Below are 25,649 nucleotides of genomic sequence, written 5' to 3'. Positions count from 1 at the left end.
CAAATGATGTCACCCTGTTTTCAGTACACCCTGATTAGAGTGACTCATAGCTTTTCTGTTGTTGTTGTGCAACAAGTACTGTCACTTTATTAATACACTTTGAATGGTCTCATATGCTCAGTCATTTGCTCAGCTGATTACATTTTCGAAAGTTAAAAGAAAGTAAAACAGGCAATTTTTGACAGCAAGATAGCTTATTATACCGTAGTTTTATTAGTACACTTACCGTCAAATTTTTAATACGGTTTGGCATAAATTGATTAAAGTCAATGTATAAAGAATTTATAGCTGTGCGCACGAATTCTCCTGCGTTATAAATGAACCCTGCTTTAAAGTAAATTAATAAAGTAGCGATATCTCTTGTTGCACAACAACATCTACAACAAACATATGTATTTTGTTTTTTTGGAATAATTGATTGTGTCAAAATAAAATTTAACAAAATTTCCTCTAACAGCAATGTGAACAAAACATAAATAAAAAATATTACTTCTAAGTTGCAAATATTAAGGATTTAATATTATTATTATTATATATTATACAATTTATAATATTTTTAATCTACTTTAAACCCACTTTTTCAACTTTTCACAAATTTTAACAAATAGCAAAACACAAATTAAAAATGGCGACATAAACAATGTTAACAGTTTTCAAAACAAACTTTGACAACTTGTTTTATTTATCTAGTTAAAAAAATAGTCAGCTGTTCAAGTGATGCTACTTTATTAATTTACTTTGCCCTGCTTAATATAAATACACTTTGTTTTAGATTTTTTAAACTAATCATTCAAATAGAAATAAACAAATTGATTAAAATGGCTGCCGTAACAGATCAAGAATGGTCAGAGTACAAAGTATGTAAATATAATAAATAAATATATTGTTTTATTTTTTATGAAGGTCTTTTTCTTTAGGATAAATTTAATAAAAAATACGCTGACGATGAAGATAAAATGCGCCGTGATATTTTTGTTAAGACCAAGGGAAAAATAGAGGAACATAACAAAAAATATGATAATGGAGATGTTTCTTATAAAATGGCTATTAATCATTTATCTGATTGTACGGCAGATGAGATGGCCAAACGTTGTGGCAAACGAATTGTCCCAACAACTTCACAGTTTGCCGAGTAGTTCCTGTGTACCTGTACATTTTATTCATATTTTCGTATTGTTAATTTTTGTATAAATAAATTAAAATCAATTTCCGACATTACATTTTCAGTAGGATTTACTTTAGAGATTTTTGTCAAGAGGATGGTAGGGAGCTTAATTTTTACAATTTTATATCACCTAAGTTTTCACCTTAGTAAGTATAGTTGTATACTAATTAATATCTATTACCCAATAAACCAAACGATATTACAAAGATATTAAAACGATGTCACGTAAGCGAAATCATAAATGATACTTTGTATAGACATACAAATAAGTTTTCTTAATTTATTAAACATTCACACATATTTTATTAGATTTATTAATCATATGTTTTTTATCATTTAATAAATTGTTGAATGTTATTTTTATTATATATTTAAGACATAATTTTTATTAATTTTATAAATGAGTTAAATTATAAAAGCTTTTGATTCGTTAAGATAAAAGAACGTCATTAGAAAATATTAAATAAAGCTTAACGAAATTGTATGAAAAATTATGTGTCTGTATTTCTAATACAAATTTAATATAATTAATAAAAAATTATTTTAAAATTAATATTAAATTAAAAACTATTAGATGTAATTCGAAATGTGATTATTAATGGATATTTCCATTTTTGTTTTTATATAAGGCAAAAACAATTGTCTTTATTTAGTTATTTTTTAATACCAAAATATAAATTATTTGAATACATTTTCTTTCTTCATATACTAATAAGAAAATAACTTATTTTTTGTTTGTATAAATAAACCAAGCGGTTTACAATTTTGTGCGTTTTAAAACATTTAAAGTATTTTCAGAGTACTCGCAAAAAAATGCAATTTTTAACAAACATTTTAAGTTAAGAAGTTCATATGCTTAATCAGCTTTACGTGGTTTACGCTTGCGAACTTCACTGGGACTAGATTTATCGCCAGTTTGTTTCTTATCTGATTTTTTTTCACTTTCTGGTTCTTCGGACTCACTGTGAGTTTGTTTTTCATCTTCTGTTGAAGCATTTTCATTATCGTCGTCTTCTTCATCTATTGCCTCATCATCATCATCTTCGACATCTTCATCATCATTTTGTGGCCTGTCATCTTCTATTTCGTCATTAGCAATGTCTTCAATATCATTTCGTGAATTTTCTTTTGATTCTGAAAAACTCTGGCGTTGCATTTTCTTTGGAGGATACACAAAATCAACGACGCACACTAACATAAGGCCTAACGCTGCTCCGACAAATATAGTTCCAATGGTAAAGAGAGCATATGAACCCCATGTTGGTAGGCCATACTCTTCTTGTAGTCGACCATTGAAATCCTTAAATGAATGATGAATAAGCTAAGGATTAGTGCCAAGGAATCAATATAATAAAACACAACATTTTCAATATATAATAAAACACAACATTTTCAACAAATAATAAAACACAACATTTTCAACAAATGTTACCATCAAGGCTAAGAAGTTCAACGAATTTACAAATATTGTATATGCTCAAGAAATTTACCAAAATAAAGTATTTATGGTTTAGGCGCCACTATGATTAGTTCTTACCTTAAGAGTGTGTGACAATTTGAAGAAATATGACAAGACAGACATATGTATGGTATCTGGTTTCTTCCATGATGAAATTGGTTCTAACTTAGACCATTGCTTTTGTCTAATGAAAAACATTAAAGCATCCCCATCCCGAGATCCACGATATTGTCGAAATTCACCATCTTTAACACTAATAAACCAAAAATTAAGCAAATAATGTACATATGTATTTAAACTTTAAATATGTTAGTCCTTACTGATAAATTGTTGGTAAAGCAGTTACATAAAATCTACCACTTAGTGAGGGCGAAGTTGTAACATCAATTTTAGCGACATTAACATTTATTTCTGATGCTGATGCTGCAAAACGTTCCCATACCGGAGCCAAATTCTTACAGGCGGGGCACCAAGGTGCAAAGCTGTGAAATAGTTAAATTAAAAGCATACATACATAATCTGGCAACTCGAAATGATTTTATTTTAATCACATGCCTCTTAATGTTTTATTTGCTATTTATATTTTTTGTACTTACAACTCAACCATCCATTCTCCTTTGAACATTTGACGCCAATTGTCTTCATTTAATTCAATTAATGAATGCTGCTGCTGCTTTTGAACAGGTTCTGCTTGCAATCCCTGCACTTTAGTGACAACAACAAAACAGCTTACAAGAAAAATTGCCAATAACGCCCAAGAGCGTTGCTGCATATTAATGCCGCCACCAAATCCCAAATTTAGCATTATATTTTATTATTTTTGAAGTTTATTTTTCTCAATTAATTCCAGCAAATACTTTTATGAAAATCCTTAGCAAACCAACCGGCTTTATTTTTTCCAAATTAATTATCTTTTTTACATGCAAGAAAACTATGACGAATATTATATGGTTACTGGTTTTTACATAGCGTAATCGAATGAAATTTCGATGGAGGTGGTAGAATTTCAATCCAAAGTAAGTGTCAGCTATTGAACGCCGTTAAAAAATAAATTTCTAATAATTTTGACAATGCCAACATATAATATGAACATATCGATAAAAATATAATTGTAAAATATGCCATAATAATAATATCAACTATATGAATTTCGTAAAGTCAGTCAGCAAATTAAAATAATCGGTCAGATAAGATGATTAAGAATATGTAAACATTTCTTCATCTTTGTAATTTTTGTAACATAAAGCAACAACAGCAATTTTTAGCGAAACTGATGTGGGATACAACTAGAGAAACCCAGATGAGATGTTATTAAAAGAAAACTATGGTGATAATATTGATGAGTTCCAAAAAAATATTAAATTTTCTTTTAACATAATCTACATTATTTTATGTTGATATAAAGCATGTATATTTTGGCAATAGTTGTAAACTCAAGTGTTCTTTTTCTTACATTGGAACGTTATATGTTGTTATCGAAAATACAAATCTGGTATAAAATGCAACCATGTATTTTTTGTCTACTTATATACATTTGGAAAATGGCCGCCGTCGAATAGAGAAATATTTTCCTTGTTGAAAAAATAAAAAGTTAAATAAAAATTTAATCAGATTTTAAATGAAAACATTAAACGAGTTGCTATAGTTTTGAAACGTAAGATCATATGTGTGACTTTCTTAAAATATATTTGTTGATATTAATAGTTCGCTACCGTGCATTTATGATAAATAATAATTATATTAATGATAAAAAACTTAAATTGTGATTGTTAATATAAATTTTATGCAACACATGCAGCCGGTTTTGTCAAAGATTTTACGAACATTTTAAGAAACAAAGAATAACTTTTTTTGGAATCGGATATACTTTAAATAATGATTTCCATAGCTTTGTGTCAAAGTGATATAACAGGACTAATACGAAATAATAGATTTATTTGTAAAAAATATATTCGGTGCGGAATCGGTTAAATTAAAAAAAAATGAAAAGTCGCGTAAAGTACTTATAGTTTGGAGTATAAAGTTAAAAAGTAATAAATTTCAAGGACCTTTTTTCATAATTATTCATTAAATGTATTTTATTATTTCCTTGAAAAGTATATTTATTATTTTTTCTTTATATTGCCATATTTTTCGACAATGCCAACCAAATGCTGTAAAATTTTTGTCTAAACTGATGCCAAATCATTGACACTGTCAGTTGTTTTCCTATTTTATATGATAATCATTTTATAAAAATTAAAAATAAAAAAATAAATAAAAATATAATTGGAATATGTCATAATATGCGGGTTCGAAACGATAATTGTTTAATAAAAATATAATAAGAATTAAATGAAATATTTAACAAAGTATTGATACCTATGTGGAAGTGTTTTAATAAAATATTCATAGTTTTATTCAATTTAACTAAAATAATTTATATTTTGTAATGTGTTTTACAGCTTTTTTAATACGCGTAAAAAGTTTATTTCTAATATAAATTGAAAAATAAATATAAAAAATCGCAAAGAGTCTTGTATAAATTCGTATAAATCGTGCAATAAGTTCGAAACATGTCTTCGTCGCGTCGTCGTGGCGGTATGGATATGAATCCAAAGTTACACATGGACCGCCAGCCCACAGTAACACGTATAACAGGTAAATGTATAAACATTTGTGTTAATGAATTCGTTTATAAATAAAATGCTTTTTTTTGTACTTAAGATCCATCATTACCAGCTGGTAAACGTCGGGAAATTGATAACGTTATGAAGAAGGCAAGAGCCAACACCAACGATTATTGGGATAAGAAACTCTTAGAAGTCGAGGAAAAGGATCCCAATCGTTGGCGTCATACCGGTTATAAGAAAATGTATATACAAGGCGAGAGTAGTTCCGGGGAAAGTGATCGTGAAACAGATGTCGCGGTTATGGGTAGTGCAGCTGGTGGAAGTAGCGGAAGCGGTTACCGTTACAATTCTACTGGTGGCCCACCAATATCTGGTGGACGCTACGGTCGCTCGCGATCTCCACGTTCTCGAAGTCACTCGCGTTTACGTAAAACTCCGCCACTGTCACCACCTACACGCCGTCGTTCGCCGCCACCAACCTCGCGTGATATGGTTAATCGTATAAGTCGTGTTCGCAATTCACCACCGTCGTCGGTTGAAGGTCAAACTCGTGGAGGTCGTCCTCGTTCACCTCCGCTACGTGGCGGACCACCGCGCTCTCCATCGGATATGGGTGGTCGCAGAACAGGGGGTGTTGGAAGACCTCGATCACCACCTGAACCGCCAATACGTCGTAAACCATCGCGTTCGCCAATTGAAAGACGTCGCAGTTCGCCCTCAAGTTTAAATATGGGTCGCCGTCGTACCCCTCCACCATCTAATATAAGTGGGATATCTTCGAAACAAAGAGGATTGATATTACCACGATCTAAAAGACCACCCTCACCTCCACCAAGAGTAAGTTAAACTGAAAATTTAATATTATTGCAAACAAAATTTATAATTTTTCGTAATTTTTTAGAATTCGTGTCGATCGCGTACAAATAGTTCGGTTAGTAGTTGTTCGGATGATTCTTGTTCGGTTTGTTCGCCTAGCCATCGTCATAGATCTCGGTAAGTTTTACAAAACTAAAAATGTAAATCTAAAATGCTGATTAATTTGACATTATTTTCAGTTCACTTTCTTTGCCACGCGTACGGGGCGGTCCTCGATCTCCACCTCCAAAATCGTCATCATCGCGTTCTATGCATTATCAACGTGGTGCTGTAACAGCATCTACGTCATCTTCAGCGTCATCAGCTGCTCGAATTCCTGGGCGTCCTGTTTCTCCTTCACGTGGATCAGCTATGGAGAAATATCATCGTAATGATATTGTGCGACACATTAGCCGTCAACGCAGCATTGATAACCATTCTTCTGATGGTCAAGTTAAAGTAACACGATCCAGTCGTCATTCACCTCCAGAAGATCCACGGTTGAAAAATAGACCGCCAGAGCCGCCAGAACCTACTACTTCAGCTGTTGTACCACTTAAAAAGAAGAAAAAGGAGAAAGAGGTAAACTACATACAGTGCAGAGTTTAAATATTGCTATCAATCATGTATAACAATGATTAGATTTAGAAACATAACATTTTGATGTTTTTGCTTACAATTGCCCATAAAATTTTTGTCGATTTGTGGGAAGGGTATGTAATTTCTTTCGATTTCTTGCATAAAAAATCTAAAGAAATAACCAAACTTTTTATGAATCAGTAGTACCAGCAACACATACATATATCTTGTCATTCCGTATGTATTTTTCCAATATAATATAAAGTATGTTCTAGGATCTTATAGATAACAGAGCCAATTAATCCATGTGCGTCTGTGTGTCTGTTGAAATTTATTATCAGAAGACCCAGATATTTGCGGGATCGAAATCTTCAATAATTCTGTCAGGCATGCTTTTATTAACCTTTCACATTTTTTCAATTGTCTTATTTTTAATTCATGTCATATAATCTAATAATTATCATTACTAGTTTTTTAAACTATAAAATAATGGATTGTCTCATGAAACCCAAAGTAATCGGTTTCATGGTTCTGCAAACGGAAACGATTTTTTTCAAAATTGTAAAATATTAAAAATAAAATAATATAACACACAAATATATTGGTCCTACACCGATCGAATCAGAATCACTTTTTAAGTCGATTAAGTCATGTCGGTCCGTCCGGCTGGCTGGCTGTCCATGTAAACCTTGTGCGCAATGTACAGGCCGCACAACCTATTGAAAGTGGTTGAAATCGGTCCATTAATTCACCTAGCCCTCATACAACCGCACCTTCCGATTTAGGCTTTGTGTGCCATAATTACATCAAATATACTTTTTTTAAAATTGACACAAATAAGTTTTATACAAGTATACGTGATACTGCAGATTTTCCACCAATTTAGTTTTAGTTTTTCATCATTCAATAGCTGGAATACTTTGGAATTAAAGTAAAATTCATGGTGTAGGGTGTTATATGTCCGACCTTTACTTGTCTGCTTGTTTTTTTATTGTCAAGTATAAAGTTTAATGATGCAAATTTAAGCTCTTATGTGTTATTTTTGTCAAAATTCTTAAATTATTATGAAACGTGTAAATAACTTATCCATATAATATTGTGTAAATAAAAACAGTTCTAAACTGTTATTGCATTAATTATTAATAATCTTGCATTTTTAGCTTCGAACGCGTATAAAAATTGAAGGAGAAAAGCGCAAAAAACACTCCTCTTCAGAGTCGGACGATTCAGGCGGATCGGACAGTGATGAAACCCCGTTACCTACATTTACAGCTACTACGCGTCTAACTTTGTCGGAACGTTTCGGTAAAATGGCACAATGGTCTATTGATCGAAGCAATATGGAAAATATGCGTATTACAAAAGATTCCGCTGGAGGAGCTCTGAAAGTTATGATAGAAGAGGGCTTGGAATCTCCGCCGCGTCGCTATTCGTATTCGCCAGCACCGGTTGGCCATTTCCCTGAGGAATTAGCAACAACAGCACCGTCGGGCATGTTGTCTTGGGATGACGTCCGCGTTCGTTACGAATATTATAAATCTCGTGGATATCTAAGGGACTTAGATCTAAAGGTGCGTAAATTTTTATTTATTTTTTCATAATGCTAATTCTTCTGGGTCCATATTTTACTTTCCTTCAGGACTATATCAAGTGGGAGGAATGGTGGTATAAGTACCAGGAATGGCTAAAACATGAACGATATTATGAGTATTGGGAACGACAACAATTAGCTAGGCGTAGACGTAAAAAATTACCCATAACTCAAAGACTTAACTAAATATTTTAAAGTAAAGTATTCTTCATTTTTTCAATAACATAATTTTTATACATAATATAAGTAATTTATCATTCTCGCCTTTTGTGAAACCGTGTTGATACTTTATCGACATATTTTTCTTTTCATTTTTACATTTTGAATGTATGAAATTTTTATTACTAAGATTTTTATTTGTATTCAATTTCAAGAAATTATAAAATCTTTGTTTTTTATTTTTGATTGAAATAGTATAGCTTCATATTTTTTCTATAATATAAAATGAAAATTACATCAAAATAAGGTAAAGTAAAACCTCTTCAGTTTATAAAGATATATTATTGTAATTATAAAAGTAAATAAATAAATAAATATATAAAGAGTAATCAAATCCTTTAAAGAAGTCGTTTCCATATAATAACAAATGTACAATAATGTTTTAAAAAGCAATACATCTTTTTGCTATCAAATGTAAAGTTTTTTTTAATGTGTTTATGTAAAGTCTAATAAAAATATGCAAATAAGAAAGTATGGTCGGGCATGGTAAACTATAGAAAACCATTTATGAATATAAAATATTCATTTTTTATTTTTTAATAACATTTTAATGTAGAACATAATGTTATTTTCAGAAAAAAAATAGTTGGTATAGTAGCAAATATGGACCGGTCCTCATAAAATTTGGTGGACTGACTATATTTATATAATTCCAGTACTAATTATTGTTTATTTATTAATAATGGTATAAGTCATTTTACACAGTTATAAAATTTTGGCAGGTTATATTTTTCGTTAAATTTTTAAACAAACCAAGATTTAAGATTTTTAGAAAAAAAGGATAGATTTTGTAACAAAATTTTCTAGCAGTTTCCAAGGCCTGACGTCTGATGACAAAAATTCTCCATTTTCTTAGTAAGTTGTTGAAATTTTTAACTGAATTTTGAAGCCACTTCTTTTAGCTCAAATATGCCGAAATTTGGAATATACATATGTAAACATCAATTGATTATACCAATTTCCAGTAAGTAAGCGATATGTTTAAATTGTATTCTTAACAAAATTAATCTGCCAAGGTATTAGCATAGTTTGAAATTTGGTAAATTTCCGTAGCTTTTTTGACATGCTGTAAACATAAATGAAGTGCTGATAAAAATAATATAATCTCTTTTTCGTTTCATTCGTCAATAAGAGATCATGTTAAGGTAACAAAATTTTTAACGAAGTTTGTGCTTTCTTAGAAAGAAAAATTTCAATTTATATGCATGCATACATAATAATTTTGTTTTTTTAATGGCTTTTTTTTGGTTAAAGTTGCGCATCAGTGGATTACTTTTAAGATGTCGATTCATATGGATGTGTTGAAAAGCTTATGCTTTTTCACATACATTTTTACGTATATAAAAGAGCTACTAAATATATTTAATAGGAAAACCGCAATAAATCAATAAAGTTTATCTCGGGTATTTATTTATATGCATTTATATTAATGGTTGTGTGACCAAACTTGCATACATGTATGCACTATAAAGTGCATTTGTTATATAACCAAACTGACAACGTTATAATGTTTCTGGGATCGAAAAAAAACGATCAAAGGATCAGGTATTTTTCCTTTGCAAATGCATTTTTTATTCAATAACCTGACTTTTGATTTGAAATTTCAACCAGATAACGAAAGAACTAGATAGTAATCTATTATTCGAATGAATTTTTTAATTTCGGGAGTCTAAGATGTCATTTTAAATTATAGTACAAATATATGTACATATACATATATACACAATAAATACAAAATGTTACATACTAACATATAAATATGTATATGTATAAAGTATGTGTATTTAGTAAGGTCTTAGAGTGAAATATTATTATCTGCTTATCAGTGGAAATGCTTAGAAGATGTCTGAGAAAAAGCTCTCTAGTGGTCGATCGCATTATCTTTTGAATACACGAACTTGAAAAGTTTCCGCCGGTTAATTATCTTTGAGTATGATTTTAAATACTTATTATTTCAATTAAATTATTTAAAGTAGATTTAGTTTTTGATGGACATTGCTCCAGTTAACATTGGCAATATGTCAGAGAAAGTTATTTTAGCATATTCCGGCGGTCTTGATACATCTTGTATTTTAAAATGGTTGTTAGAAAAAGGATATGAAGTCATATGCTTAATGGCCGATGTTGGGCAAGAGGAAGATTTTGAAGCAGCCAAACAGAAAGCCCTTAAAATAGGCGCTACAGACGTAATCGTCAAGGACGTGAAGGAAGATTTTGCTAAAAATTATGTATGGCCAGCAGTACAAATGGGTTTGATTTATGAGGAACGTTACTTGTTAGGAACATCTTTGGCCAGACCGTGCATAACTGTGGCATTAATTGAAGCAGCTAAGCAGTACAATGCCAAATATTTGTCACATGGTGCTACAGGTAAGGGCAACGACCAAGTAAGATTTGAGTTGTGTGCTTTTGCTTTAATGCCAGAGATAAAGGTGCGTAGAGAACAATATAAGATTTAAATTAAAAATTTACGTCATTATTTAATTCAATTTAAATTAGATTATTGCTCCCTGGAGAGATGAAGAATTCTGTAAGCGTTTCCAAGGTCGTTTGGATTTAATTGAATATGCTAAATTGCACAACATACCAGTAACCGCTAAGCCATCTACACCTTGGAGTACTGATGCCAATGTTCTACACATCAGTTATGAATCGGGAGTTTTAGAAGATCCCAATCATATCGCTCCTGATACTCTCTACGAATTGACTAAAGATCCCTTAACTCAGGCTCCCAAGACACCATTGAGAATAAAGATAACGTTTGAAAAAGGATTACCAGTAAAATTAAATGACAAGGAGCAAAAGCCACTAGAAATGCTTAAATATTTGAATCAAATTGCCGGCTCTTATGGCATCGGTCGTATTGATATTGTCGAAAATCGTTATGTGGGTCTAAAGTCCCGAGGCGTATATGAAACACCCGGCGGAACTGTACTCTTTCAAGCTCATCAAGATTTGGAAGTATTTTGTTTAGATAAAGAGGTTAGGAAATCTATTATTTCATGCACATAAATAGTTAACTTACAATATTTTTACAGGTTTTGCGTTGCAAACAATATCTTAGAGATCGCATGACCGATTACGTGTATAATGGTTTTTGGTTTAGTCCTGAAGCAAATTATGTTCGTCAATGTTTAGAGTTATCGCAAACCAATGTTTCCGGCCATGTCATCATCGAATTAAGACCTGGCTACTGTCAAGCTATTGCTAGGGAATCATTATGTTTGAAAAAATCATTGTACAATCAGGAATTGGTTTCCATGGATGTCCATGGAGGCTATGTACCACGAGATGCATCCGGTTTTATAGCTATTAATGCAGTACGCCTTCGAGAACATGTTAGAGCATTTGGTCCTTATGAAATTAAAAAATAATTTAATGCTGAATTCTCTACACGTACTCTTTATTACGATCTGTATCTTGTTTGCGAATAAAAATATAAATACATAAATATCAATATTTATAAGATTTGTCAAATCTTTATGAATGAGGTACTGGAAAACCCACATTAATAACAAATAAAACACTGTTTTCTTAAGTTCTTTTCATAAAAGGTTTTTTTAAGTTGAAGTTGTTATTCGATTCGAATTACATATTTTAAAGATAATTTTGAACAGATTACGATTTTGAAAAAAAATACCTATTCTTCTACGGCACTGAAATCTTACATTAAAATTATCTATACAAAACACTCTAAATTCGTTAACATTTGTTTATTATTGTCAAACCGTTAAAGAATCACGTTGCAATACAAATTGTTGGCGAGGTAAAACACTAGAACACACGTCAAAAGTGTGCTTTGTTTTGACACGTCAATTTGAGTGCAGACATAAAGAAATTATCTTACAGACGCTGTAAACACAAATTTCAGCATTGTTGCTCTTCAATGATTAATTTAAAAATCAACCATTCTACAATTTAATTCAACCACGCAAAGTTAATGGCGAAAAAAACAAGTGCTACAACGGTTGTTTGTCGATTCAGCATTACGTTTAATAGGATCATCGTTATTTGTCTGCTATTTTGATAACCCAAAAACATTTCACCGCCTTTATGTTTTACCATACCACGCCAGTTGCACCACAAAAACATGTACATTCATACATGGTGATACTTGATGGTAAACATGTACATACATACATATGTATGTTAATGTTTACCATCAAGTATCACTACTAATACACTGCATTGTTCATTAGGATGTTTTCTAGGAAAAAATATTTTAGTTATACAAAAGGAGGATATCAAGTCTGCACTTTAATCCTTGATGTTTGTGTTTTGTATATTATATTCCCATTGACTGTCAAAACAGATTAAGGATACTATATTGATTTTGTTTGATAAATTTGTTACACATCGAAAAATCGGGCCACATTTGACTCTATTCCTCATATAAAATCCTCTTCAGAAATGACTAATGTTCATAACAAGATAAAAAATAGTACTGTAGTCATAGAGCCCCAGAACCGAAATATTTTCATTAAGTTTCATTTGCTTCGACTCGAAATGCAGATACCAAATTTGCTAAATGGAGAAAATTTGATTCGAATTGAAATGCAGAAAAAATTTAAAAATTCAAATTTGCTAAATGGAGAAAATTTGATTCGAATTGAAATGCAGACAAAATTTTAAAAATCTGATTTGCTTAAATAAATGAATCATTCTTAAATGCTGTACAGTTAAGTACATTAAAAGAGCTATCCCGTTAATCACTATGATAATTATTTAAAAAGTTGTATTTTCTACAATTTTCCGACCCTATAAAATCTGAGGACCTTATATATTTTGCATAATTCTATCATACATGAAAAAAACCTCTTCAGGGGCACATACGAATATATTATATTACAAAGACTAAATGGTTAAAATCGGTCAATTATTTCGCAGCCGTAGCCCCGAATAAGGCTTATATTCTGGTATTTCTTAAAAAATCGGCAAAACTTGGTTTAATTTAAGTCTAATGATACTGCCGTTTTTTGTGAATCGGTTTTCAAACATCTGCAAAACATAGGTCTAAATGATACTGCCGTTTTTCGTAATAAAATCCCTCTAACCTTCGTCCATTACAATAGTTTACAAATTAATAATTGTTTGATCGTAGAATAAAATGAAATAAAAATTTGGGGTTTTGTATTCGGCATAGAAATTTCAGTTTCCTTAAGATCCCAAATTAGTCAAAATAAAAATATTTCGGCAATTTTGTTGAAAAAATTAAAATTTGTACATTCTGATTCCATTTGCGAATTTAGCATGGGAGTTTATCTCATAGGTTTCTGAAATTCTCTCTACATTTTAGGGTTCGTGTCTATAGTTAATAACTTGCTAGCTAAGGCAAGAACACAACCATCACAGAAATAAAAATAAACTAGAACTGGAGAGAATTGATCAAAAATGAAGTGGAATTGATTCAAATCTTGAACTGAATACAAGACCAAAAAAATTTGTTTTATTTATATCTTTATTTCAGTTTGTTATTACTAACTTAAATATATCTATATTTATATTTATTTTATACGATGTTTAAAAAGCCTGGTGGTGATTGAACCATGATTATAAATGCTGTTTTTAATAATTTTATAATAAATAAAAAATGTAATATGATTCAATAATTTAGTAGATTTACAAGTGCATTTAACATTATTATGATCTGAAATCCTTGCTCGGGGGTACGATTGTATTAAGGCTAGGCGAAATAATAGACCGATTTTAAATATTTTCAATATGCATTGTCCTTGGGTCAAATGAAGAGTAAGTTATATTGAAAATTGCGACCTGTATCCTGTGCACAAGGTTCACATGGCTATACAGACAGACAGACTTAGCTACATCAACTCCATAGGTAATTCCGAGCCGTTTGGTATATTTTAAATACTCTAAAACATATAAAAACTGCTTTGGTAATTTTTACAAAAAATGTCAATAGTTTATACTAAATGGGTAACGTGTCATAATGTCCAGTGACATAATGTCCATGGACGTTATGACACACCAAAAAGTGTCATAGTGACGTTATGACAATTCTTAAAAGTGTTATAATGTCCATGGAGATTATGGTACTTTAAAAACAGAAATTTATTGAATAATTTATGAAAGAAAAACGTTTATTCCGAAAAAATTGATCCTAAAATTGGTGTATGTTACATTTTGGATTCCCTTAAAAAAAGTGTTTTTGATAGGAGGCCTTCTGCAGGGCTCAGTGGTTTAAAGTTCTGGGGTATTTCAAATACTGGACTTTTTTAAATCCGAGGACTTTATGTCATTTTTCTCATAGACGTTGTGACACTATTGAAATTGTTATAATTAATGTGTCATAACATCCATGGACATTATGGAATAAAAGTATTAAGTAAATACTTTTATTTTCACTTTTATTCGTTTGACAATTGCAGAAAAATATTAAGACACTCTATTGTCAAATATGAGTGCATGTATAATTATGTACATTAGGTATATAACTATTTGCATTTGTTGCAAAAAAATATTGCGACACTCTATTGTCAAATATGAGTATTTTTCTATACATACATACGTACATATACAGTCAAATCGTCATATGAAATCTAAAAAGTCCTGAGTTACATTGAACAAATTTTTCAGGAGAAGCAAAAAACCTTCTAAAATGACAAATAAACTAAAAATGTTCAACATTTTATCAAGCTATGCTTATTATTCATTAAGAAATTAGTATTTGAAGAAAAAATTTCGGTTTTCGTTTTACTTACGGAGATATGAAACTTACGCCCCTGAGAATTAGTTTTTTCTGAAAAACAAAAAGTTACATTAAAAAATGATAAGGTTCAACATTTTTAACTAAATTCCAATCGTTTTTGTTGGTCAAATAGGCCAAAACATTGAAGGCTTCTTTGCTTTCGTAAAGATTTTCGAAAATAGGATTTTTTTGAAATAATTCTAAAACTGTAAAAGTAATCTCTAAATCGCAAGGATTCACTAAAAGTGTCATTTTTGTTTTATTTACAACATTTTACAATTTCGAAGTTAAAAATTCGAAAGAATTTTAAAATTTTCATGAATTTTAATTTAATTTTAGAACATAATCTTTTAGAATATCGTTGATGGGGACGTTGATTTTAATTGTAGGAGTGTAAAATTTAGCAGGAACGTCTATTTTAATACGGTGCATCGTAATCAATCAAAAAGTCGATTTTGACTTTTTCGTAACTTAGGGCTTTTTGGATTTTATATGACGATATGTATGTATAAAAATACACATTATATACTAACGACTATGGTGACAATCCGACTTTGCAAGTTAATATGCCCGCAAGTTATTAATGTTGTGTATGCGAAATGTTTTTGTTATTCTTGGTATGAATACAGGCAGATATTTTGTCGAGTTCGTGCTTATTTCTTTTACTTGTTATTGTTTGTTGAAAGCATCCTTAAAAAAAGAGTACAGTAAGATTTAAAAAATGATATTAAAGGAAGACAAGAAGTGATTGTGTTCGTTTAAATATCAACGTTAATATTTGTACACATTTACATTGTTGCTTACCCAGCAGTTCTTTGTCGAACTATGCTGGTTGTAATTCGTTCTTCGATTTGTAAACGAGTGTCTCCTTTGTAAGCGAGAAAGTGGACACTTAAAAAACAAACTTAAGCTTTTTGTCTGTCTCTTTGTAATCTATGAGGTGACGATTGACTTTCTCTTAGTACATGTTAAAATAGACATTGTCTGGATAATCGTTGGCTAGGGGTAAACCTAAGTGGTAGGTTAAATAGGTAGTCCTACCGAATTGCTGGGTTACTTATTTACACATACTCTGCATAAATGCATATATACACACATACATATGTATGTTTGCACTTCCTTCACATGCTCGCTTCTTGTCATCATGTTTATGTATGTGTCTATAATTTGTTTTGTTTTTATAAAATTAGCGCATTTTATGCCTTAAGATACGAAAATGTACTTACATACATTCACTCAAATATTTTTCTTAAAAATACGTATTAAGTAATTGCCCTGCCCTTCAATAAATGGAAAAAAATTTAAAGTAGCAATAACATTTTAATAATATAGGTCCATTTTATTCTATAGTATCTAAAATTAATTGATATATGTATATGTAGGTACATAAAAAATTGTGTTTTTTTTCTTTTCTTGTATGTAAGTTTTTTTAAAAAAGTTATTTCGCCAAGACATTTTAATTTTAAGGGCGGATCTAATTTACATGTGAATGTACTTATTTACGTTATTATACATGTTTCCAAATACAGAGGTATGTATCGCTTATCAAATAATTGTGTATACGATGGTGAAACCAAATAATATTCGTAAATATGAATTAAAAAGATGTTGTAAGTTTGTCGAAAATTGCTTCTCTTGTTGAAACAGTTAGTGATCTGTTGTTGGAAAAGTTTTCGCAATAATTTTCACTGCAAATTCTGCTGTAGCTCTCGTATTTATAAATAAGTACTTGAGCACACACAAAATTGAGACAGTCGAAGTGACATTGTTATGATGACAATTATGCTGATAACTTTTGTTATACTGTATTGTTGTCAAATTGATATGACTGTATTTAAATAAACATGCACGTATATGTATATATGAATATGTACGATTGTATTTAGGAGTGAGTTTAATTATATTTTTTTATGTATATTTTACAACTATATGTTTATTGTAATAAAAACTGTTATCGTCGTTGTAATGGCAATGAAAAGTTTTTAAAATATTTTTATTAATATTTATACATTTTTATTTCCTCCTTTATAGTAAACCTGATGGCAACTTAATTTTGTATTTGTCACTACTTTTAATAGCTTGAATCTGGGCTTGAACGTTCTACAAAAATAAAATAATAATAAAAAAGTGGATAAAAAACATATGCTAAATGCAGGGATGGCAATTTTATGCGATCATACTTTTTGATACTATTTGATGTTTAAAAGTACCGTGATACCAAAGGAACTTATTTGACAATCTACATATATCAGTATCCCACCAAAGCAAAAAAAAAAAAAAAAAAAAATAAAAAACAAAGGATGTACTTCCACAAGAATAACATTTATAACTACTTCAAAAGTAGCTCTAAGTAATTTTTAGCTCATGTTTGAAATGACTTATAAAAGATTAACATCTTATTAAACTTTTTAGAAATTGTATCAATGAATCGATTTTGATTTAAATATTAAAAAAACAGTGTTATATTCCATTCCTTCTTCTTTATATTAATTCTTTATATTAATCTTCTTTAAGATTAATATAAATTATCTTATGCTGAAATATTCTCTAAATAGTTTTAAAAATCACACGACGTATTAGTGGATACTATTTTATATTAAATTTCTTGCAATAGCAAATTATTAAAGATGACAAAATACGTTTTTTTTTTGTTTTCAAATAATCGTCCAACTACATTTAATAAAAACTATTTCTTTAAGTTCTATTGATAATTGTTATTATAATAAACTAGAGTATACTTTATATGTGGATATAATTACTTCATATCACTCATACGCTCGAAATTTATAAGTACAAGTTAGTATTTAGTGTTTGGAAAACGAATGCTGAACTTGTATGATAGTTTCTAATTTTTAGTGTTTATTTTCTACCATACAATTGGGTATTTATTCCATTATATTATTGCACCTAAGAAGTAAATATTGTCTAATAGATTATATGAATATTTATGTATGTATGTATGAATGTATGTATGTATGTATGTATGAATGAATGTATGTATGTATGTATGTATGTATGTATGTATGTATGTATGTATGTATGTATGTATGTATGTATGTATGTATGTATGTATGTATGTATGTATGTATGTATGTATGTATGTATGTATGTATGTATATAAACACCGTTTATACTTATGTAAATCACAATACAGAAACACAATTTACAAAACTTTTAAGTCAATGCCAATTTCAAATAATCTTTAGCAAAATATTATGACTTTCAATATTATTGTTCTTTTTTCGTTTTTATAACCAAGCCAATAACAATCAGTTAAATATGAAAAAAGGAATAAAAAATATATAAAATAAAATAATAAAACAAACAGTCCATCCTCCGCCCTCAGCCGCTAGATAGAATTCGTACAAACGTATCAGTCTTCTTTCTGTATTTAAATTGGTTTAGTTATGACTTAAGATTTGTTTTTGTTATTTGTCCAAATGGAAGTATACGTTTGGATACTTCGTTCGTAATGACTTCACAAAAGGAACATGCGGCACACAGAGTCATTTATATTCCAGGAAACAGTTGAGAGTGAGACTGAGTCTATTATCCTTTTTACTCGTTTGGAATTTTTTATTCAAATTGGTACATTGGTTATTCTGTTTTTTTTTTTAACATAACTTTTATTTTTTATGTTTGTTTGCGTTTTTTTAGCTAAAGCGTAGAAAAAGAAAAAAATTATAATACCAAGAAAAATTACCAAACACGGTTTTTCCATTATGAAAATGAATGTATATGTACGCAAATGCTTTAGGAAATAAAATAAAAAAGATGACCAAAGTACTCATTTGTATACATAAGTACGAGCGCTAGTATCGAAATTTAGCGAGAAAAATAAGTAAAACTAAAAATATTCAAAAATCTATAATTCTCTCTGAAAAATATCACCCTAAATGATTGTTTCGTCAGGACTATTTATACGATTGTTTTTGTGTATCAATACTAAAGAAAGTTAAGTATAGTATTAATTAAAAAAAAAACGCTATATTGAAATACTGTTGTATCAGTACTATTATTATTTAAGAAAATAAAAACAAAGCTTTAGAAGCCTTTTGGCGAATATACATATGTATGTACAACATGTTTGTATTTATGTGTATGAGTTAGAAAAATGTTTTTGCCTTTGTTCCAATTTATACATAAAACTTTTAAAGAATTCAACCAGAATATATTTGAATACATTTATTGTCATTATTTTCATCAACGTACATGGATAAAGGACGGTACTCAAAACACTTACGTATGTATGAAAATTCATTTCACATAGATATGTATATATTTATGTATGTGTGTGTATTGTGCATATAGGGAAAAGAGTTATGAATGAAAGAAATACATACATACATACATACATACATACATACATACATACATACATACATACATACATACATACATACATACATATGTAGTTATATAAGGCTTTATTTAGGACACTACATAATTGATTTAAAAGCATACTTCAGCTAAGTAGCTCATATTCATAGTCGATGTCTGCTTGAGATTTCATCTTTTATGATAAGAAATGTTTTTATTTTTTATTATTATTAATTTATCTTATTTTCTTCATAGTCTCGCCCTCCGTGTCGGATTTTGTATAAACTGTAAGTGAGTAAGTAAGTAATGTCAGCTATGTTAGTTGACAACTTGTCTTAACAGTCTTACAAATACTGACTGACTGAATGAGTGGTTTGTTCCATTCTTGTTGTTGTTTTTGTTTTGGTTTTTGTTCTTGTTTGTCTCCCTTGTGGTATGAATTCCAGCCAAGTTACTAATATATGACAGTTTCTTGACTAAGACTTTTGAAATCGCGTGCCAAACGGAACCAAAACCAACTAAATCAGCTAGAGGAGCAAAAGCAACATTGAATTTGGATTGGAGAAATAGTATTTTTGTTCTGTTATTTTTTTGTTTGGAATTTGTAATCAGTGTCGTTATGATAATTGAAATATTTCTATTTTAATATATGTATGTATGTATATGTATATTCTTTCACTGATTCTCTAATAAGCTTTAGCTTCACTCTATGTTATTTTTGCTGTTCGTTTGTTTCTTTTGCATTGGTGTGAGGCACTGGTTATTTTCCACTAAATAAAGTTGTCTTATGGATGGATACTATGCCAAATGCTATTGTGGTCAAGTAAGTAAGATTAGTAAGATTTTTATATGACTGAACATAACGCTGGTTAAGCACTTAATAATCAATGAGTTCTTCCATTTATAACGAGTACTATCTGCCATTACATTTTCCAAATAAAGTTATTTGTGTGTATGTATATATTATTATGTTTATGTACAATTTAGATAAATTATAATTAAAATTTATCTAAATTAATTCGCTTAAGTCATATGATTGTTATAAATTAGTTGGTATTAATGAATATCAATGAAATTAGAAGCACTTTTATGTATATATTTTATTACTTAGTATATAATTAAAGATAAAAGTGAAAAAAACTTAAATAGTTAGTTAAAGCAGGTGGCTCAGCCCTCTGCATACTTTTATACAAGACTATAATTAATCGTAATACTGTAGTTTGCAATGTATTTACTTTTGATTATTTATGGTAAATCTAATGCTGGACTTTAAATGCAAACATGAAAATAATTCCATTTACTTTTCAAAAAAAAAAAAAAAATAAAAAAATAATATATACAGATTGTCTCTAAAGCATAGAAAATATTCGATACATTTTCAATTATGTGAAGTCTTAAGAATATGAATGTATTCGATATTTTGGTTTAAAATTATCCGAAAATAAATATAATAAATGTAAAAATACAACATAAATAAAAGTATTAAAACACTAATTTTAAACAGATTAGGTTTAAGACTTTTTAACAATATTAAAAACAAAAAATCCTGATAACAGCATATTTATGTCATTCCTTTGGATAACATTTTCAATAACCTAAGAACCTGATATTATATATTGCTTGTTTTTTTTCAATGTCATTTTGGTGAAGGCTATTGTTTATATTTGATTGTAAATAATAAAAACTCAAAAAATAAATAAATAAATACTAAATAAATTGAATGTTTTACAAATGACACCATCATAATTTCAGCTGCAATGCTGACAAATGGAATTCATTCATTATAAATGAGTTGCGGGATACAGAACTAAAATAAAATGTAATAAATTCATTAATTTCTAGTATTCGGTGTTGTGGTTTATTTAGTTTCGAAATAATAAACTGTATAAATTATTGATTTCGACTAAAACAATCGAGAAAAGGATATTAATAAAATAACACGATAATAACTTAAAGATATACATAAATTCGTATTCATAAACACTTAATAAAGTTATTGTTCACTTAATGTAGAAATTTTGTATGGAAACTGGGGGAATAGTAAATAGTGTTGATTTTATATTTTCCAAAAACAGTCTTAAGATACTAAAAAAATCTCAATAAATAAATGTAAAATAGTACAAAATTTAAACAAAATTTATATATTGAAGAATCAAAATCTATAAATCTAGGACGAATATAATCGAAAAATTTTCGTTAGTTATGTTGCAATTAATTAAATATATAGATATTCAAATAATTGTTTATTATTCAAAAACGATAAGTCTTTGCTATATTGTATAATGAAAATGTCATCTATAATTTTTTGTAGCAATGTAATGTCTGAAAGTGATATACAGAACATCAAGCCGAAGAATAGTTGTGTTAATATTATGTTTGCAATGAATTATTATAATAACTTAAATAATTCGACTACAATACTATTTACCCATCGATGAAAGTAGAAAAATATTTCATTATTTACGTTTAAATTAATTTAATAATTCCATTAAAATCCAATAAAAACAAAAGAAATCCCAGAGCCACTTATTTTGTCAGGTTAAATCATGCTGCATAATGTGCTTCAAACCAACAAAATATCAGCAGTAACAAAACTTTTTGCACCCTTAAGCAGCAAACCCAGCAATCTCACCTCGTTTGTGGCAACAACAAAATTCTGCAGTTTAAATTTCCAAAATTATGGTGAAGACAAATGCAAAGGAAAAAATAAAAAAGCATTGCGACTGAATGGTATTCCTTAAGCAAAATTCCTTTGGAAATAATATAAAACAAGCAAATGAAATGAAACGAAACCAAACCAAACCAAACGTGCCACCACTACTCCACTAAATATTTAAGAACAATAATGCAAGGCAAAAAGGGTTCAAAAGGATTCGTAAGTAAGAATGTGCCAGCAGCAATTAACACCTCTTTTGTGACACTAGGCAAAACTAGAAGAGAGACTTGACCTCTTTGCAAATCACTTGACTTTTAATTAATTATTTCACTGCATCACACCCTTGTTGATGTTGACAACGGCAATGATGATTTCAACGAACATGCCACAGATGAAGATGATGGTAACGGTGATGGCGATGAAAACGAAGACGATGGAGACGAAAACGAAGATGATGGCGATGATGATTATGCCACTTGATGATGCTACCCTTTATGGTTGTTGTAATTTAGTTTTAGTACGTACCATCAGTAGTAGTAGCACTACACAGTACGAGTGTGTATGTCGATGTATGTAGCAACATTTTTAGTTGGATACTTAACTGTACAACATTTCTTGCTGCTAAATTCAACGCCTTGCCTTTGGCAATTTTTCACTCTCTGTTTAATGGTACATAGCTATTACTTAATTATAGATTTTAATGTACTTAAAAGAGAGAATATCAAACATAATTAACACTTTTTGATACACAAATACATGAACAACATAATAAAAAACGTAAACACAAACAAACTTAGCGAAAGTCAAGTCAAGTAGTCCAAGTTATAATACAAGTAAAATAAATATGTCTGCATTTAAGTATTTTTTCAAAGATAAATTATAAAGAGTGAAATCTTTGTATTTCACGGTAGTAATTGTTTTTAAAAGTTTTTATTCATTCAGCAAATATATTATGCACCATTTTAAATATGAGTATGTCTAATAGATATGTGTGTGTATTGAAATAAGTCGAATTCTGGTTTAAATCAAGCTCACATAGCAGTTTGGGATCATACTACATTAGGATTTTATATGGACTCCATCCGTATACAATACATATTATAAGAATTTTTCAATTTAAAAAATTATATTTCATTCTGAAATTAGTTAGCAACATATGTGATTGAATTGATGTTTATTTGGATGCTTATATTTAAATATGCATTTGTACATACATATATACATGAATTTGTGCATTCTTTTTTTTAAATTCATTTAAAATTCAACATCATCCATTATTAAAAAATGTATTTTTAAAAAGCTTTTAAAATTTATTGGATTTGTATTAAATAATTTATATTTTTTGTTCAGCATCTTTCGTTCGTTATTATTCTGCGTGATGATGTGAATTTGTGTATACATATATATTAAAAATATACATATTCGTATATACCTACATACATACATATATATTATATGTATATGTGTATGTTTATTTACATATGGTCAATTGCGCGTTTTATAACAAACTAAGCAAAATTGCTATTACAAAATATTTATTGGTACGTAACTAAAATTACGTGGTGGCCAGCAGATTTCTGATAATGAATGCTATTTTCTCGGGACGTTTTGGTGCAAAAACCTTTCACTGAAAATAGATTTCCAAAACCTTTCTCAAACGAATTTACATGAATTTATAATTGTATGTTTGGGTACTTAAATTGGAAGAGAGATTAATCGCAGAAACTATTGTTACTTTTTCAACGTGTAAATGTTATAGAAAAAAACTTCCATTTTGTGTTAAATATTTAAATTTTTGTTTAGTAAATATCGAAAAATTTAAAACATTTGTCACTGAAACTTTTTTAACTCTCGGGAAAAGTTGATATACATACTTTTTTAAAAGTTTTTATGGAATGGGTAGGACTTATTTGAAATATTTAAAAATTGTGTATATGTTATAATCCAAATGTACATACATAGATGATTATATTTCGAAATAGAAATAAAAATATATTGTTTTTACGCAACTTAAAAGAAATTTTGTAAATGCCCATATATGATAATGTACATTTGAAAAAAAAAAATACAACATAAAATTATTACTTGTATGTGCATACATACATACATATGTATGCATATATATATGTACAAGTACTATGTAAAGAATACACATAAAATTATATAGAGTGATTGTGAGAACAATGTAATAATATTGGTTAACTGGATGGATGGTTGGATGGATGCATGAATGAATAGATGGATGGATGGATGGTTGGTTGGTTGGCTAGATGACTGCATGGTTGAATGGCTTACTATACTTGTATGTGGTAGCGTTCTTATCAATTTTTATGAAAAACATGTCGTTGTTTTTACACATGTACACGTATAAATAATGTACATATGCTGTTACTTTTTCAATATACATATAGATATGTACGTATGTATGTACATACATACATGTATTGTTTTAACCAAATAAGTAACTATCCAATGAATAAATACATAATATTTCATAAATATGAATGCATAAAGGCTTATGTAGTGTAAGTTTGTAGACACATACACTATATTGTAAGAGGCCCAAATAAATTATTATGTGCATATTGTTTTTTGAACTAAATAAATACTTATGTATGTTTAAAATATGACTTTCTATATTTTATAATCTTTACATGTTTTTTTCCTAAATAATATAAATGTATTATTATATTTATGGTAAAATGTTACTTTATTAGGCGCAAAAATTAAATTTAACATAGTTCAGCAATGAATTATTTACATTATTCCATTGGTCCAAAAGTTTACATTTAAAGTGAATACCAACATGAAGTTATTTATGAAAGTGGTTAAAATGTTATTAATCTCATATAATGTATTAAAGGTAGTACTTTAAAACCAATACGTTTGTAGATTTTTTGTAATTTTGTCATTTTGATCGTTATTTAAAGATCTACTGAAAATTTTGTTTTTTTTTATAAAAACGTTTTTAATGATCTTCAGTTTTATCTGGTTTTTTATCACTAGCGGGATCATAAAGTCATCAACATGGCTATTGTCAATATTATATGTTTTAAGTGTGGTAAGAAAAAGTTGTTATGGACAGGTCTAATGATACATGTAGGACGAATACATGTTAAAAATATATATATTGTATTAATGGATAAATATACGATTTTTTTAATTTTATACCGAAGAAACAGTTATAAAACATTACGGTGCACACTGGTTAATACCAGACAGAATTGATTGTACGCATAAATACGTCAATTATTAAGTAATTGCCGAAATTAGTTTTATGTACACAGAAATTATATCGCACTGCATGCCGAAAATCGGGCCATATTAAACCCTCGCCCACATATATATATATATGGTCTCCTAAATTTTTATAGGAGACCTTGCATGTACTATAGATAATTCTTAATTAACCCATATAAGGTACCATTCAGAGAAAAAATATTTTAACACTCATTACAGGCTTAAAAATATCGGTATAATTTGA

The 25,649-nt window shown here is 29.1% G+C and overlaps 4 protein-coding genes across 6 annotated transcripts; 3 read left to right on the top strand and 1 right to left on the bottom strand.

The window, feature by feature from the left end:
* Positions 1–709: 709 nt before the first annotated feature.
* LOC111675707 (protein CTLA-2-beta) lies at positions 710–1,218 on the top strand. Its single transcript, XM_023436519.2, has 2 exons — positions 710–857; positions 918–1,218. The coding sequence occupies exons 1-2, from the start codon at positions 819–821 to the stop codon at positions 1,134–1,136; spliced, it is 258 nt and encodes an 85-aa protein (XP_023292287.2). The 5' UTR covers positions 710–818; the 3' UTR covers positions 1,137–1,218.
* A 524-nt stretch (positions 1,219–1,742) lies between these two features.
* On the bottom strand, positions 1,743–3,613 carry LOC111675703 (thioredoxin-related transmembrane protein 1). 2 transcript variants are annotated; one of them, XM_046953800.1, is made up of 4 exons: positions 3,221–3,613; positions 2,945–3,106; positions 2,703–2,877; positions 1,743–2,486 (listed from the first exon to the last, which is right to left on the bottom strand). In XM_046953800.1, the coding sequence occupies exons 1-4, from the start codon at positions 3,427–3,429 to the stop codon at positions 2,022–2,024; spliced, it is 1,011 nt and encodes a 336-aa protein (XP_046809756.1). In that variant the 5' UTR covers positions 3,430–3,613; the 3' UTR covers positions 1,743–2,021. The 2 variants fall into 2 exon arrangements, with proteins under 2 accessions (XP_046809756.1, XP_023292283.1); XM_023436515.2 differs by having other exon boundaries at positions 1,743–2,465; positions 3,221–3,608.
* A 526-nt stretch (positions 3,614–4,139) lies between these two features.
* Positions 4,140–8,809, top strand: LOC111675699 (serine/arginine repetitive matrix protein 1). Of its 2 annotated transcripts, none has more exons than XM_023436511.2 (7): positions 4,140–4,278; positions 5,069–5,264; positions 5,331–6,073; positions 6,138–6,229; positions 6,292–6,673; positions 7,831–8,241; positions 8,310–8,809. In XM_023436511.2, exons 2-7 carry the CDS (start codon positions 5,180–5,182, stop codon positions 8,445–8,447), a joined length of 1,851 nt encoding a protein of 616 aa, XP_023292279.1. In that variant the 5' UTR covers positions 4,140–4,278; positions 5,069–5,179; the 3' UTR covers positions 8,448–8,809. The 2 variants fall into 2 exon arrangements, with proteins under 2 accessions (XP_023292279.1, XP_046809755.1); XM_046953799.1 differs by having other exon boundaries at positions 4,160–4,654; positions 4,825–5,264.
* Positions 8,810–10,447: 1,638 nt separating this feature from the next.
* Positions 10,448–12,033, top strand: LOC111675706 (argininosuccinate synthase). The gene is made up of 3 exons (XM_023436518.2): positions 10,448–10,912; positions 10,980–11,462; positions 11,519–12,033. The coding sequence occupies exons 1-3, from the start codon at positions 10,469–10,471 to the stop codon at positions 11,852–11,854; spliced, it is 1,263 nt and encodes a 420-aa protein (XP_023292286.2). The 5' UTR covers positions 10,448–10,468; the 3' UTR covers positions 11,855–12,033.
* The last annotated feature ends 13,616 nt before the right edge of the window (positions 12,034–25,649 follow it).

The sequence above is a fragment of the Lucilia cuprina genome, chromosome 6, assembly GCF_022045245.1.
Source record: "Lucilia cuprina isolate Lc7/37 chromosome 6, ASM2204524v1, whole genome shotgun sequence".
Taxonomy (NCBI): domain Eukaryota; kingdom Metazoa; phylum Arthropoda; class Insecta; order Diptera; family Calliphoridae; genus Lucilia; species Lucilia cuprina.
The sequence above is the reverse complement of the archived record's forward strand: the minus strand, read 5'-3'. Positions and strand labels throughout refer to the sequence as shown.